This window comes from Ipomoea nil, unplaced genomic scaffold (assembly GCF_001879475.1).
Source record: "Ipomoea nil cultivar Tokyo-kokei standard unplaced genomic scaffold, Asagao_1.1 scaffold1770, whole genome shotgun sequence".
NCBI lineage: Eukaryota > Viridiplantae > Streptophyta > Magnoliopsida > Solanales > Convolvulaceae > Ipomoea > Ipomoea nil.
The window spans coordinates 3,201,480-3,218,967 of NW_017618198.1; the positions used below are offsets into that span (position 1 = coordinate 3,201,480).

At 35.8% G+C, this 17,488-nt stretch overlaps 1 protein-coding gene across 1 annotated transcript; it reads left to right on the plus strand.

Annotated features, from left to right (window-relative positions):
- Positions 1–311: 311 nt before the first annotated feature.
- Positions 312–5,556, plus strand: LOC109192308. Its single transcript, XM_019342881.1, has 4 exons — positions 312–876; positions 985–3,036; positions 3,293–3,490; positions 3,611–5,556. Exons 1-4 carry the CDS (start codon positions 312–314, stop codon positions 5,554–5,556), a joined length of 4,761 nt encoding a protein of 1,586 aa, XP_019198426.1.
- The last annotated feature ends 11,932 nt before the right edge of the window (positions 5,557–17,488 follow it).

A 17,488-nucleotide genomic window follows, 5' to 3' on the forward strand; every position in this document is an offset into this window, starting at 1 on the left:
CGTTCATTCTTCCTTGAATCAGAATTCAAAATCTCTGAACTCGTTATTAATTATTGTCTATTTTATTTATTCTTCTCAAATCCCCCAATTTTCCCTACTTTGAGTCATTTTATTTAAATTAAAGAAACGAACTCATTAGTTCTCTTGGGATTCGACCTGGTCTTGCCACTACTACAAATTAGTGGGTTGAGCCGGTATTGAATTTGTAGGGCTTCAACAACCCTGCCAAATTTTGGCACCGTTGTCGGGGAACTAACATCGTTTCTTGAATTTTTTTTCTTTGTGATTGTTTCTATTGTCCTTAGTGTTGCATGACTCGTTCCTCTCATTCGGGAGAATTACAATATATCCCTGAGATTGAGAAAGTCGCAAGGCAACTAAGGAAAGAAACAAAGCAAAGAAATAGCTCATCGAGTTCTGAAGAGGTAAATTCAACCTGTGATCCAGTAAACGAGGAGGTTGTAAGTAAAATGGCTGAACCAAATAATAGAACACTTAGGGAGTTAGCTGCACCGAATCTAAACCAACAACCTCTATGCATAACAATACCAAATCTTGAGGTTGATTTTGCTTTAAAATCTGGTTTGATTCATTTACTCCCTATTTTTCGAGGTTTGGCTGGTGAAGACCCACATAAACACTTGAAAGAGTTTCAAGTAGTTTGTGCAGGTATGAAACCACGTGGGGTGACTGATGAGCATATAAGCCTTAGAGCATTTCCATTTTCATTAAAAGATAAAGCAAAAGATTGGCTCTATAATCTTCCCCCCGATTCAGTTAACACGTGGAATGATGTGAAAAAACTATTTCTAGAAAAATTCTTCCCTGCATCTAGGGCAACTAATATTAGGAAGGAAATATATGGGATAAGACAATGTACATGTGAAACATTGTACGAGTATTGGGAAAGATTCAAGGAGTTGTGTTCTAGCTGTCCACACCATCAAATCTCATACCAACACTTGATATAATACTTTTATGAAGGGCTGTTACCTACAGATAGAAGTATGGTAGATGCAGCTAGTGGTGGTTCTTTGGCTGACAAGACACACACGGATGCTAGACAATTAATATCAACCATGGCAGAAAATTCTCAACAATATGGGACACGTGCGGATGGATCTATTCGTAGAGTTAACGAGGTAAGTACTTCTCAACTTAAAAATAAAATTTCAGATTTGACTACTCTTGTGCGTCAAATGGTTGTAGGACAAATGCAATCTACGGGAGCATGTGGAATATGTTCATTTGTCGGGCATCCCACAGACATGTGCCCAACATTGCAAAATTCAAATCAAGAGTTGAATGCAATAGGGGGATTTCCTGGTCAACCCAACCGAAAATATGATCCCTTTTCAAACCAGTATAATCCCGGATGGAGAGATCATCCAAAGTTGAGCTATGGGAATCAAGGAGCGCAACCAAGGTTTCAAAATCAGAATTTTAGACAATTCCAAACACCTCAGCAATCTCAACCTCAAGCTTCAAATTCAGGTATGTCTTTAGATGAAATTGTTAAAGCACTTGCTAATAACACTCAACAGTTTCAACGAGAAACAAGAGCAAGTATTCAACAATTGGGCAATCAAATTTCTCAATTAGCCACATCTGTTAGCAAGTTGGAAGCCCAAGCTTCGGGGAAACTACCATCACAAACGGAGGTAAACCCTAAAGAAAATGTAAATGCAATCACATTGAGGAGTGGTAAGCAACTTCAGCCCGAATCTCCATTATCAGTGGAAGAGGAAAAAGAAGGAAAATCAAAGGAGGAAAGTGAGTCTACGGCTAATGAAAAATCCAAGGTAAGTTCTGAATCTTCTTTTGGTCAATATGATTCATCTCTACCCCCTTTTCTTTCAAGGTTAGCAAAATCAAAAGAAGAAGAACATGAAAATCAGATTTTGGAAACCTTTAGAAAGGTAGAAATCAACATCCCCTTACTAGAAGCCATAAAGCAAATTCCTAAGTATGCAAAGTTTCTAAAGGAACTTTGTACCAATAAGAGGAAGTTGAAGAGTAAGGAGACCATCATATTGGGTAAAAATGTTTCAGCCATGATAAGTAATGATCTACCTAAAAAGTGCAAGGATCCAGGTATGTTCACCCTACCCTGTATAATTGGTAATAAAGAGATTAAACGTGCCATGTTAGATTTAGGTGCATCAATAAATGTCATGCCATTTTTCATTTATCAAGCTTTAAATATAAATTCTTTGCAAGGAACTAGAATAGTTGTTCAATTAGCCGATCGTTCTTGTGTGCATCCAGTTGGAGTCGTAGAAGATGTTTTAGTGCAAGTTAATGGACTGGTTTTTCCTGTTGATTTTTATGTTTTGAAAATGAATGATGATGCAATAGATCAATCAACTCCAATTCTGTTAGGTAGACCATTTATGAAAACCGCTAAAACAAAGGTAGATGTTGATAAGGGTATTCTTTCTGTTGAGTTTAATGGAGAAATTGCTAAATTTAATATTTCTGATGCAATGAAGTATCCTGATGATTATCATTCTCTTTATAATGTGGATGTAATTGATTCAATAGTGCAAGATGTTTTTGAAGATAGTTTTGCTGAAAATTTGTTTGATTTAGAAGCTGAATTTGATTTAGATGAGTTTGTTGATTCTTCTTGTGAAGTTTTATCAGCTGTAATATCTGGTTTAAATTCTGCAAATGCTGATTTTTCTTTAACTCATGAAAAAATATTGCCATCTGTGTTGCGGGCTCCAACTTTAGAGTTGAAAACTCTGCCTGATCACCTCAAGTATGTATACTTAGGTGAGGGAGAGAAATTACCCATCATTATCTCAAATAAGTTGTTACAGGAACAAGAAGATAAGTTGGTTTCACTGTTGAAAGAACACAAAACTGCAATGGGTTGGACTTTAGCTGATATAAAAGATATAAGTCCAGTTGTTTGTATGCATAGAATCCATTTAGAAGAAGATGCCAGACCAGTAAGGGAGCCACAGAGAATACTCAACCCAACATTGAAGGATGTGGTATTTAAAGAAATTCTTAAACTTTTGGATGCAGGTATAATTTACCCGATTTCTGATAGTGAATGGGTAAGTCCAGTGCATGTAGTTCCAAAGAAAACTGGTATAACTGTGGTAAGAAATCAGAAGAATGAATTGGTACCCATGAGAGTACAAAATGGTTGGAGAATGTGCATAGATTTTAGAAAACTGAACTTAGCTACAAGAAAGGATCATTTTCCTTTACCTTTTGTTGATCAAATGTTAGAAAGGTTAGCTGGAAAATCTTGTTTTTGCTTTGGATGGATTTTCAGGTTACTATCAGATAGCCATTGCTCAAGAAGACCAAGAAAAAACTACTTTTACTTGCCCATTTGGAACATTTGCGTTCAGGAGGATGCCGTTTGGCTTATGTAATGCCCCAGGAACATTCCAAAGATGCATGATGAGTATTTTTTCTGAATTTATTGAGAGTTGCATAGAAGTGTTTATGGATGACTTTACTGTTTATGGTGATTCCTTTGAAGTGTGTTTAAATAATTTGTCTAAAGTTTTAAAAAGATGTATTGATGCGAATTTAGTTCTGAATTATGAAAAATGTCATTTTATGGTTAGTCAATGAATTGTGTTAGGGCATGTAATTTCAGCTAAGGGGATAGAAGTTGATAAAGCTAAAGTGGATTTGATTGTGAACTTACCTTACCCTACAAATGTTAGGGAAGTTCGTTCTTTTCTTGGACATACAGGATTTTATCGCAAGTTTATTAAGGATTTCTCAAGGATTGCTGTCCCATTGTCTAAACTATTGCAGAAGGAGGTTACTTTTGAGTTCGGAAAGGAATGTCAAGAAGCTTTTGACAAGCTTAAGGCACTACTAACAAGTGCTCCTGTTATTCAACCTCTAAACTGGGAACTCCCCTTTGAGATTATGTGCGATGCCAGCAACTATGCAGTTGGAGCTGTTTTGGGCCAAAGAGTTGGGAAGCAAAGTCATGTCATATACTATGCTTCAAGAACATTGAATGCTGCACAATGCAGTTACTCCACAACTGAAAAAGAACTTTTAGCTGTTATTTTTGCTTTAGATAAATTTAGATCTTATTTGCTTGGTTCTAAAGTCATAGTTTTTTCTGACCATACGGCATTGAAGTATCTTTTGGGAAGAAAAGAATCTAAGCCCAGGCTGATAAGATGGATTCTATTACTTCAGGAGTTTGATTTGACAATTAAGGATCGAAAGGGAGCTGAGAATCCAGTAGCGGATCATCTAAGTAGATTGGTAAGAGATGAGGATATACTTCCTATTTCTGAAAATTTTTCTGATGAGCAATTGTTCCAGTTTTCAGGTATGGTTCCTTGGTATGCTGATCTTGTTAATTACTTAGTGACGGGAGTTTTACCTGGTTACATTAGTAATTCTAGGAAAGAAAAAATAAGAAGTGAAGCTAAATATTATGTTTGGGATGAACCATATCTGTGGAAGTTTTGTGCTGACCAAGTAATAAGACGATGTGTGCCTGAAAATGAACAGCAGTCAGTTTTAGCTTTTTGTCATAATTATGCATGTGGTGGTCATTTTAGTCCTAAACGAATTGCGAGAAAAGTGTTGGATAGTGATTTGTATTGGGAAAATTTGTTTAAAGATGCATACTTGTGCTGTAAAACTTGTGAAAAATGTCAGAAAACTGGTTCATTATCTCGTAGGAATGAAATGCCTCAAATTCCTATTTTGATTGTGGAGATATTTGATGTGTGGGGCATTGATTTCATGGGACCTTTTCCATCATCTTGTGGCTTTCAATATATTCTGTTAGCGGTTGATTATGTGTCAAAATGGGTGGAAGCAAAAGCCACCAAAACTGATGATTCTTCCGTAGTTGTAGGTTTTATGAAATCTAACATCTTTAACAGATTTGGAGTTCCACGTGCTGTTATAAGTGATCAAGGGAGTCATTTTTGCAATAAAGTAATTGAAGCATTGTTCAAGAAGTATGGAGTGCATCACAGAACAGCTACAACGTACCATCCCCAAACCAATGGGCAAGCTGAAGTGTCCAATAGAGAGGTAAAATCCATTTTGGAAAAGACTGTGAACACAGGTAGAAAAGATTGGAGCTTACGCTTAGATGATGCGCTATGGGCTTATCGGACAACTTACAAAACTCCGATTGGGATGTCCCCTTATCGGTTAGTTTTTGGAAAAGCTTGTCATTTGCCCGTAGAGATTACACATAAAGCCTATTGGGCCGTACAACGTTGTAATATGAAAATGAAGAAGGCTGGTGAAGAAAGAAAATTGCAGTTACAGGAGTTGGAAGAGTTGAGGTTAGATGCTTACGAAAATTCTAGAATATACAAGGAGAAAACCAAGATGTTCCATGACAACATGATTTTGAGAAAGAATTTTGAGGTAGGCCAAAAGGTTTTGTTATATAATTCTCGTTTGAAGCTTATGCCTGGTAAGTTACGTACTCGTTGGATTGGACCTTTCGTTGTTTCTAACATTTTTCCTTATGGTGCAGTAGAGATTAAAAGCATTGGTACGGGAAAACTTTTTAAGTTAATGGTCACAGGTTGAAACCATTTCATGAGGGAATGGTAGTTTTGACTTTGGAAGATGTTGATTTACCCTCTCGGAGTACTTTAATTGATAAAAACACATTTGAGGTTACGTCGAGCATAACGACGTTAAACAAATGCGCTCTTGGGAGGCAACCCAATTCAATAATCCATTTTTTTTCTTTTTTCTTTATTTGTTTACTTATTTTTATTTTTCAAATAAGTCTTCTTAGAATATGCTCAAATTCTTTGTGAATATGTGAAGTTTTTATGTGTGCATACATTGAGGTCAATGCATGAATTAAGTGTGGGGGAGAGTGTTGCACACTGATGATGGGTAAACAATGGTAGTATATGACTTGATGACTTGTTTTGATTACTTTCTTGTTATTTAGGGATATGTCTTAAGTTAGGGTATATTTTTTGTTTAGAGTTTTAACACATGAGAGAAGCAAGCATGATTTTATTTTTATTTTATACAAAAAAATTATATTTTAAAAATTCTTGTTAGTTTTATTGAATGAAAATGAGCAAGACTTGATGCAATTTGACCCTTTTTGGTGAGCTTTTGAGCCTAAAGAGCAACACTTTGCTCAATTTTCTTTGTTGTGTGATATCAAGCATGGCTTGTTTATGCTAGAACTTGCTCTTAAATGCATTTTAAGACCACATTCAAGCAGGTTAGAACATGAAGATGAAAAGGGCACTTAGGTTGAGTCACTTTTAGCCAAAAAGCTTACCTTACATTTTAACTCTTAGTGAGCCACTTTGAGCTTTTAGCCTTTCTTTTCTTTTAATTACCACATTACAAGCCATTTTTCCCTTTCTTTATTAATTTCCCTCAATAAATTTTGAACCCTTGAATTGAAGGAATCATATTGGTCTATCTACACAAAGTTTTGCTTGTTATTATGGGTAATAAATTGTTTACTGTGGGTTCAGGATGCAATTGGAAACTGAAATTATAGCTCTTGTTATTGGGAGTTGAATTAATTTATCCAAGTGATGATTCTTTTTATGTGAAGTAGTGTTCCTTCTTTGAGAAATAAAGTTGGGAAGTTTGCAAAAGGGAAAGAATGAGGAGGATTGAAAAAAGTGTTAAGGAGAAAAAGAAAAACAAAAAAAGAAGAAGAGAAAAGAAAAGTTTGAATAAAGCTGTATACTAGAGGCAGCAAAATGGTTTGAATGATGAAAGAAGTAAAAAAACATGAAAATGAATTGGGAAGGCAATGGAGGAACGAAGGTTTGTTCAGAGCTTTGAAATTTGCTTAGGGTGAAATTTTGTGTTAAAGGCTTATGTGATTCCTTCAACTTGATAAGCCTAAAAATTCCTTTTACCATATCCCTTGTCCCTAGCCAAGTTACAACCTTCAATAAAGACCCTTTGATTCATGGTTTAACTCATGTTTGTCAGTGGTGGAGATTTGATTTACTTGCAAGCTTATGGGATTACTTGCTATGTTTTGATTGGAGAGTTTGATACACTAAACCCTAAACACTATGAGTGCAATGAGTGAATTTTGAATCCTTGTGAGGGTGTTAAGTCTTGTTCATTGACTTTTGATAAAACTAGTGAGTTATTTTATTTATCTATTTATCTATTTATTTTTCAAGTGTTATCAATAAACCATGCTTGTTATCTTGAGTGTGTTTCAACTTCTAGCCTTTAAATATATAATAATTTTTGAGATATTTCTAGATGGCTTTGAAAGGAGTCGGAGAAGTTTATGTTAGAAAGATGAGAATATGCTTGAGGGCAAGCATAGTTTTAGTGTGGGGGAATTTTGATGAGCATATTTTATACCTTGATTTAAATAAGTTTTTATAGGTTAATTTTATTATTTATATTTTATATTTTATTATCATTAGTATATTTTGTTATATTAGAATTAGATAAGTTAATTAATAAAATTTAAGTATAATTAGGCTTATTAATTAGTAACATAATTAAATAAGTTAGTGGGTCCCACTTGCTATTATCCCTAATCATACTTTAATTTGTTTTCTTTATCTTTATTTTATTTGTTTTGCCGTAGGTAGTAATAAGTATTTAATTTATTTTATTTATTTCATTTGTTTTGTTTACAAACACAAGCAGCGAATCCAAGGCCATAATAGTTTCAGAGCAACGAAAGAGAAGGCGAGGTCGAAGGCGCAACGCAGAGCTTCGGTCAGCAACGCTTCGAGCGGTTCATTCGCTAAAGATTTCTGGAGGAAATTAAACAAAACTTTTTGAAGATGAATTTGATAGAGAAAGATGCGGTAAGAGCAGTAATTTTAGGGAATATTGTTGATTTGAAACCCTATAAAAGGAGAGCTATTCTGATGTTTTTTGGGCAGATTGTTCCTTTTAAATTCTTAATATTTTAGAATAGTTTTCTCTATGTCTAGCTAGATTCTCTTTAATCTGATTCAAGGGATTTGAAGTTTCAGTTGTGAATTTAGGGAGGTTCTATTTCAATTAATTTATTGGATTCATGTACTTCCGCTCTTTCAGAGTTAATTTTACAGGAAGACTGAAAGTAAATTAAATTGACAACTTACTTTATTGCTGTTTTCCTATTGCTATCTTATGAGTTTATGATCCGTAATTGTCATAAACGATTTGACCGAGTAGCTTTGTTGGGTTGGGCTTCCCTCCTATGTGGTAAATAGCTCATGTTTGGACCAAGCCAATTTGTATCCACTATATTTTTTGTTGGACCTCTTCTCATGGACCTCTAATTATTATTATTATATTTATATAATATAATAATATTTAATTAGGCATATATATATATATATATATATATATATATATATATATATGGATGAATTAGGGATTTGTGAGTGGGACGCACGGCAGCTTTGCCCAAAAAGAAGAAATACAAAATTTTGCTTCTTTATTTTCGTACAGCAGAGAGGCAGTGCGTGTGGCGAAACCTGTTTTGGTTCATCATTCACTATTCTGTTCAGCAGGCAGATAGAGGAGAAGAATCGTGAAGTTTGCCTAACTTCTTGGGTGTTTCTTCATCAAATACTTTTGAGAGGTCAGCTTGTTTGTTCCAGGCATCTTTTGGGTATTCTCGTACTATTTGTATTCTTTTCATCTTGCTTGTGGTGGTTGAATATTTTAAGTACGAGTTGGTATTCTGCTTAGGCCTGTGGAATATAATAAAAGTCTTTGGCCTAGAATTATTGCATTTGATGATTTGTGGATGTTTGGCTCGTGTGGTAGCCTGAAACTTTGTACCCAAGATTTATTATAGTGGATTATTGGTTGGTGGTGGTCCCGTGGTTTTTTCCCCGATTTGGGGTTTTCCACGTAAATCGTGTGTTCTTGTGTTTGATATTTATTTTTGGCTATTGTGTATCAACTTGTGTTTGTGCTCCTATCGGTTCTGTGATTTTTCATTGTCGCAGGAAGTGGGATTTTCCCAACAAAAGTGGTATCAGAGCCCTGGTTGTTGATTGGGTACATTTGACATGGAGACAAATATGAGTAATATGGTATGATTGAATGGTAGAAATTATCACATTTGGAAGGCCAAGATGAAGGATCTTTTGTTTGTGAAGAAATTACATCTACCTGTGTTTGCAACTGCAAAGCCAGAAAGCATGTCAGACGAAGAGTGGGACTTTGAGCACCAACAAGTTTGTGGTTATATTCGCCAATGGGTTGAAGATAATGTTATGAATCACATTATCAACGAGACACATGCCAGAAGCCTGTGGGATAAACTTGAGACCCTGTATGCTTCCAAGACAGGCAATAACAAATTGTTTTTGCTAAAACAATTGATGAATCTAAGATTCAGGGAAGGTACATTGATCAATGATCATGTCAATGATTTTCAGGGTGTTCTTGATCAGTTGTCTAGCATGGGCATCAAATTTGAGGATGAGGTACTTGGTCTCTGGTTGCTTAACACTCTACCTGATTCTTGGGAAACACTTCGGGTTTCTTTGACCAATTCTGCTCCCAACGGTGTTGTGACCATGGAGTATGTCAAGAGTGGTATCTTGAATGAAGAGTCAAGAAGAAGATCTCAAGACACCTCCACTTCTCAGTCAGATATTTTGGTTACAAATGATAGGGGGAGAAACAAACAAAGGGGTCAGAAGGGTAGAGATAAAAGCAGAAGTAAGTCAAGGTCATGGCACAAGGATGTTGAATGTTATCATTGTGGCAAGAAGGGTCACATTAAGAAAAATTGCTTCAAGTTCAAAAGGGAACAGAAGCAAGACAAGAAAGATGATCACACAGAGAACCAGGTTGCAACAGTTAGAGCAGATTTGCTTCTTGCTTGTGATGAGAATGCCGTCAACGTTGCATGCCATGAGACAACTTGGATTGTAGATTCAGGCGCATCTTACCATGTTACACCAAGGAAGGAATTCTTTACTTCATATAGTCCAGGTGATATTGGAGAGCTAAGAATGGGTGATGATGGTCAGGTGAAGGTGATTGGTACCGGTACAGTTTGTCTTGAGACCAGCAATGGCACAAAGCTGGAACTTAAAAATGTAAAGCATGCACCGGGTATCAGACTGAATCTCATTTCTACAGGAAAACTCGATGATGATGGTTTCTGTTGTTTCTTTGGTGATGGACATTGGAAAATCACTAAAGGCTCGCTGGTTATTGCACGAGGTAACAAGTCTTCTAACTTGTACTCTTTACAAAGCTCTATTTCTTGTGATTCAGTGAATGTGGCAGCAAAAGAATGTGCATCAGAATTGTGGCATAAACAACTTGGCCACATGAGTGTGAAGGGGATTGATTACCTTGCCAAGAAGAAGAAGCTTTCAGGAGTAAAGGAAGCTAGATTGGACAGATGTGTTCATTGCCTGGCAGGGAAACAGAAAAGAGTTTCTTTTATGAGCAATTCTCCTTCAAAGAAGCCGGAGCCACTTGAGTTGATACATTCTTATGTGTGTGGACCAATGAAGGTTAGATCACTTGGAGTTGCATCTTACTTTGTGACCTTCATTGATGATTATTCTAGGAAACTCTGGATTTACACTTTGAAGCACAAAAGTGATGTGTTTGGTGTGTTTAAAGAGTTTCATGCCCTTGTTGAGAGACAGACAGGGAAGAAATTGAAGTGCATCCGTACTGACAATGGCGGTGAGTATCGTGGCCCATTTGATGAGTATTGCAGAATGCACGGAATTAGACATCAGAAAACTCCTCCTAAAACTCCTCAGTTAAATGGCTTAGCAGAGAAGATGAACCGGACAATTATGGAGAGAGTCAGATGCATGCTTGATGATGCAAAGTTGCCTAGTTCATTTTGGGCTGAGGCAGTTTCCACAGTTGTTCATGTTATCAACTTATCTCCCGTTATTGCTTTGAATAATGAAGTTCCTGATAAGGTTTGGTGTGGAAAGGAAGTTTCTTATAATCACCTCAGAGTCTTCGGTTGTAAGGCATTTGTGCATGTCCCGAGAGATGAAAGATCTAAGTTGGACTCGAAGACTAGACAGTGCATTTTCATTGGTTATGGTCTTGATGAATTTGGCTACAAGCTGTATGATCCAGTTGAGAAGAAGCTTGTGAGAAGCCATGATGTAGTGTTCTTTGAAGATCAAATCATTGAAGATGTTGACAAAGTGAGAAAGCCAGAATCTCAAGATAGCGGAAGTTTGGTTGACTGTGAGCCAGTTTCCAGCGAAGATACACATGATGTTGATGAGGTTCAAGAGAATGGCCAGAACGGTGATCTTGTACCAGACAATCAGGATAATACAGCTGATGTGGATGGTCATGTTGATGATGTTGTGCACCAGGAACAAGAAGTTCCTTCGCAGGTTCCAGTTGATCCTCCTAGAAGGTCTAACAGGGAACGGAGACCATCTACTCGTTACTCTTCCAGTCAGTATGTGCTATTAACTGATGGGGGAGAACCTGAGTTCTATGAAGAAGCTATGGAGAGTGAGCAAAAGAGACAATGGCTTGAGGCTATGCAGGATGAGATGAATTCCCTATATGCAAATGATACCTTTGAGTTGGTAAGGGCACCAAAGAACAGGAAAGCTTTGAAGAACAGGTGGGTCTACAGATTGAAACATGAAGAGGGCACTTCAGTTCCACGATTCAAAGCTCGACTGGTGGTGAAAGGTTTTAGCCAGAAGAAAGGTATTGATTTTGATGAAATTTTCTCTCCTGTTGTGAAATTTTCATCCATTAGAGTTGTGTTGGGTCTAGCAGCTCGTTTGGATTTAGAAATTGAGCAGATGGATGTAAAGACAGCTTTTCTCCATGGTGATTTGGATGAGGAGATATATATGGAGCAACCTGAGGGATTCAAAGTCAAAGGGAAAGAGGATTATGTTTGCAGGTTAAAGAAGAGTTTGTATGGATTGAAGCAAGCTCCGAGGCAGTGGTATAAAAAGTTTACTTCCGTTATGAGTAAGCATGGGTACAAGAAGACTTCTTCAGACCACTGTGCTTTTGTAAACAGATTCTCTGATGATGACTTTGTTATATTGTTGCTTTATGTTGATGATATGCTGATTGTTGGTCGCAATGTTTCAAGAATTCAACAGTTGAAACAAGAGTTGAGTAAGTCCTTTTCTATGAAGGACATGGGACCAGCAAAGCAAATTCTTGGGATGAAGATCATTCGTGACAGGCAGAACAAGAAGTTGTGGTTATCTCAAGAGAAGTATATAGAGAAAGTACTTGAGAGATTTAGTATGGATAAAGCTAAGCCAGTGAATACACCTCTTGGTATGCATTTCAAGTTAAGTAAGAAGCAATGTGCCTCTAGTGAGAAAGAGGATGAAGAAATGCAAAGAGTTCCCTATTCTTCAGCTGTTGGTAGTTTGATGTATGCCATGGTATGTACTAGACCAGATATTGCTCATGCAGTGGGTGTTGTTAGCAGATTTCTCTCAAATCCAGGGAGAGAACATTGGGATGCTGTGAAGTGGGTTCTTAGATATCTTCGGGGTACTTCAAATCTGAGTTTGTGTTTTGGTACAGATAAACCTATTCTTGCCGGATACACTGATTCAGATATGGCCGGGGACATTGACACCAGGAAATCTACTTCAGGTTATCTAATTACCTATGCAGGGGGAGCAGTTTCATGGCAATCAAGATTGCAAAAGTATATTGCTTTGTCTACCACTGAAGCTGAGTTCATAGCATCTGTTGAGGCCAGTAAAGAAATGCTATGGATGAAGAAGTTTATTCAGGAGCTCGGGTTTGTTCAAGACAGGTATGTGCTCTATTGTGATAGTCAAAGTGCAGTTCATCTTGCAAAGAACTCAACGTTCCATTACAGGTCAAAACATATTGACACGAGATATCATTGGATTAGAGATATCTTAGAGTGCAAGATGCTTGAACTTGAAAAGATTTATACCGATGATAATGGGTCTGACATGATGACTAAAGCATTGCCGAGAGGGAAGTTTGAGGATTGTTGCTCTATCGCCGGGATGACGATATCTTCCACATAGTCGGGAGGGGGAGATTTGTTGGGTTGGGCTTCCCTCCTATGTGGTAAATAGCTCATGTTTGGACCAAGCCAATTTGTATCCACTATATTTTTTGTTGGACCTCTTCTCATGGACCTCTAATTATTATTATTATATTTATATAATATAATAATATTTAATTAGGCATATATATATATATATATATATATATATATATATATATATATATATGGATGAATTAGGGATTTGTGAGTGGGACGCACGGCAGCTTTGCCCAAAAAGAAGAAATACAAAATTTTGCTTCTTTATTTTCGTACAGCAGAGAGGCAGTGCGTGTGGCGAAACCTGTTTTGGTTCATCATTCACTATTCTGTTCAGCAGGCAGATAGAGGAGAAGAATCGTGAAGTTTGCCTAACTTCTTGGGTGTTTCTTCATCAAATACTTTTGAGAGGTCAGCTTGTTTGTTCCAGGCATCTTTTGGGTATTCTCGTACTATTTATATTCTTTTCATCTTGCTTGTGGTGGTTGAATATTTTAAGTACGAGTTGGTATTCTGTTTAGGCCTGTGGAATATAATAGAAGTCTTTGGCCTAGAATTATTGCATTTGATGATTTGTGGATGTTTGGCTCGTGTGGTAGCCTGAAACTTTGTACCCAAGATTTATTATAGTGGATTATTGGTTGGTGGTGGTCCCGTGGTTTTTTCCCCGATTTGGGGTTTTCCACGTAAATCGTGTGTTCTTGTGTTTGATATTTATTTTTTGCTATTGTGTATCAACTTGTGTTTGTGCTCCTGTCGGTTCTGTGATTTTTCATTGTCGCAGGAAGTGGGATTTTCCCAACAAGCTTGTATTAATTATATTGCTGTGATTAGTACACAAAGGACAGGAAGACTAAGTTGCAGGTTGTAGCTATCTCAATATGTGATTTAGGCTTAGTTATTCTCCATTAAAGTGTAATGATGTTATTGGGTGAATATGGAACGCTATCGTCCCCAGTTTATTCAATAACAGATGTTGGTTTGAATGCTTGGTTTGAATCAATTAATTCAGGGAGATCAAATGCTAGTTATGGCTATCCTAATTAGTCTTTGGCTAAGTACTTGAATCTAAACTTTACTTGTAAGAGCCGATGATCTAAGTCACATCTTTAACGTTCATTCTTCCTTGAATTAGAATTCAAAATCTCTGAACTCGTTATTAATTATTGTCTATTTTATTTATTCTTCTCAAATCCCCCAATTTTCCCTACTTTGAGTCATTTTATTTAAATTAAAGAAACGAACTCATTAGTTCTCTTGGGATTCGACCTGGTCTTGCCACTACTACAAATTAGTGGGTTGAGCCGGTATTGAATTTGTAGGGCTTCAACAACCCTGCCAAGTACTTACTCTGTGGGTCCCAAATGAACAAATATATATAGCCGCTAAGAAAAAAGTGACAAGTGTGACAATAAGACTAAGTACATGATCAGATGCGAGAGGGGATGGAAGGTTTTCAAAGTAATCTTTGATAGTGTCAAAGTACTGAAAACACAATTGCTTCTTGACCCTATGCTGATAAAGTTGATGATTATTCACTAAGAGTAGAAAAATCCGACCCTCAGCTCCTCGAATAACCTGTGATTCCGCTATAGATTCAAAATTCCGTGGTTTGTGGTCGACACAGCAGCGCTGACTTTCCATAGGTAATTTGTGAAACCTACTGGGATAAAAAATGTACATCTCTCGGCATATACAAGCGTAGCTCCCTCTGTGCCACCAACTGCATATACAATACGGTTGTGACTGAAGAGTGCTGGACAGTATGGAAGTTGGGGAATACAGGCTCAACCATGAATTTGTGTTTGCAACACGGAGAGATAGGAATTTTAACACGATAGAGACCATCAAGACATGTGAAATAAGCACAAGAAGTTGAAGATTATGCGGTCATCAAAAAATTTAAAACAAACAAAAAAATCAATGATTTCTTTTCAATAATACTCTGCTATTTAATCAATGAGACTGGGAGTCGGATTCTCATCCCCGTTCCCGAATTTAATCTCATTCCTTGTCCCGCCCCGTTCACCGAAGAGGATGAAAAATTATACTCATCCAATCTTTGCAGGGATTTTTCAAGGATAAAAATTTTCGGTACGTTTTTTTTTAATGTTAAATTGTTAAGGTTTGAATCTTCAAAATTTCAATTCCCTCAAATAGGGTCTTCAAAAGCATAATATCACTTGTGTGTTTTATATAGGCTCTCAAATTCATTTTTGAGCCGAATTTGATTATATAAATTGTGTGTTGCTAGTGTTCGGTTTGCTTAGTTGCTTACTATAGTTATTTTGAGCAAAAGAAAAAGGTGAACTATGAAACACTATTGCTTCTGCCACCATCAGTTAACATCACAATAAATCATTTAAGTGAGCTGAAGTATGTATTATAGTAAAAGATAATAAATTAGAGAAAATTTCAATTTTGGTCCACTAACTATTGGAGTTCTGTTAATTGCAACACTTGACTTTTAAAAATGTTAATTTAGTACCTTGACTATGCAATTTCTATCAATTTTGGTCACGCCGGCCAAATTGTCGGTCAAATCTCACCGAAAAAATTTAATAGGTCAAATAATGAGGGTATTTTAGTCATTTTACCCATTTTCTTTCTTTTCCGATGAGCTTCTCCATTTCCGGCGACGTTCTTCTCCATTTCCGGCGACGTTCAACAACAGGGAGACCTCCAATTTGGCTTTCTTTCATTTTCTTGAACGCTTCCAAAATCAATTCATTGCTTTGCACACTAATAATCTAATCGATAACAACAATAGGGAGATATGAAAGTAATAAATTAAACTCGATCTATATCATTCAGAAGAACATACAGCTGCATATGCAATAAAAAAAAATGCTTCTAACCTCGTTGGACTCCGTGAATGGTAGGCCAAGCTCAAATATTGTATTTCCCGCAATGATGTCAAACCAATCTCTCCCTTTACATCCCTTCAGACCTTGTATGATAGCAGACTGAGTTATGTAGTTCTTCAGACATGGGTCTCCTGCTTTAAGAGAAGAACGTCGCCGGAAATGGAGAAGAATGTTGCCGGAAATGGAGAAGCTCATTGGAGAAGAAAGAAAATGGGTAAACTGACTAAAATACCCTCATTATTTAACCTATTAAATTTTTCCGGTGAGATTTGGCCTGTAATTTGGCCGGCGTGACCAAAATTGATAGAAATTGCATAGTCAAGGTACTAAATTAACATTTTTGAAAGTCAAGTGTTGCAATTAACACAACTCCAATAATCAGTGGACCAAAATTGAAAGTTTCTCTAATAAATTATTACTAATGAACATAAAATCGAACCCATAATGTGAAATTATTTACATTTATATCCGAATATATATATATATATATATATATATATATATATATATATATATAAAATTTATAATTACAATTATGAAATTTTAAATTGAGAGGCATGTATAATAGTACACATTAAATTAAATATTAAATTAAATATATAATAATAACAGTTACCCAATAAATGCTAATTTGTTACTTTTATAATAAAAGAAGTATATATTAAGTTAAAATTCATAACTGTAAAATATCAAAAATATATGAAATTTAATACTATCAATGCCAATAAAACTGTTATTGCAATAGGTATTAGAAAACATATAAAAAAAAAAATTTAAACTTTAGTACAAAATTTTTAAAATTTATATTTATCTTGTATATGTCAATAATACACTATACTAAGGGTATCCTCAATGATGGACATTTTGGTGTAGTTTTTGAGGAGTTTTTGTAGATGTGATTAGGAAAGAGAAAATGACAAGAGAGGAAAAAAAATCTATAAAAAAAAAAAAAAAAATTTACACGCCCACACACAACTTTTTCTTCCCACCGTGGGACTCACACCTCTACAAAACCTTGGGTGCTTGCATGATCACTCCAAATCCTAACTCTCCTCCCTTCTTTCTCTTCCAACAAAACTTTGTTGTAACATTAAAACCTATGCAAAAACTCCTTAATGGGATTGCTCTAATGCCTCAATAAAAATATAATAAGTTATGTGGATCACACACAATTAAAATTTACCGTGCCTTTTAAGTATACTATGTTACATTCAAATAGAATTTAATAAAATTAGGGAAAATGACACTTTTTCTCCCTAAGTTATATACTTATAGCACTTTTTCTCCCTCAATTATTTAAGTGGCTCTTTTTCCCCCTGAAATGTTAAATGGACATATTTACCCTTAAAATAAATATTTCATTTATTTTTATTCTCCAACAAATTATTACTATAATTTGGTTCAAACCAAACAGATACTATAGCAACCAAACCAAAATATTCCAATTACAATTTATAATGAAAACGCAATATTTAGAGTTTATTAAAATAGCGAACCGGAATGACCGGTTCATATTCCGAACTGAAAAAATAAAATACATTTATTGTTGAATTTAGATTATTTTAAAATAAAAAATAAAATTTTAAAATAAAAACGGTTCAAAATCGCGAAC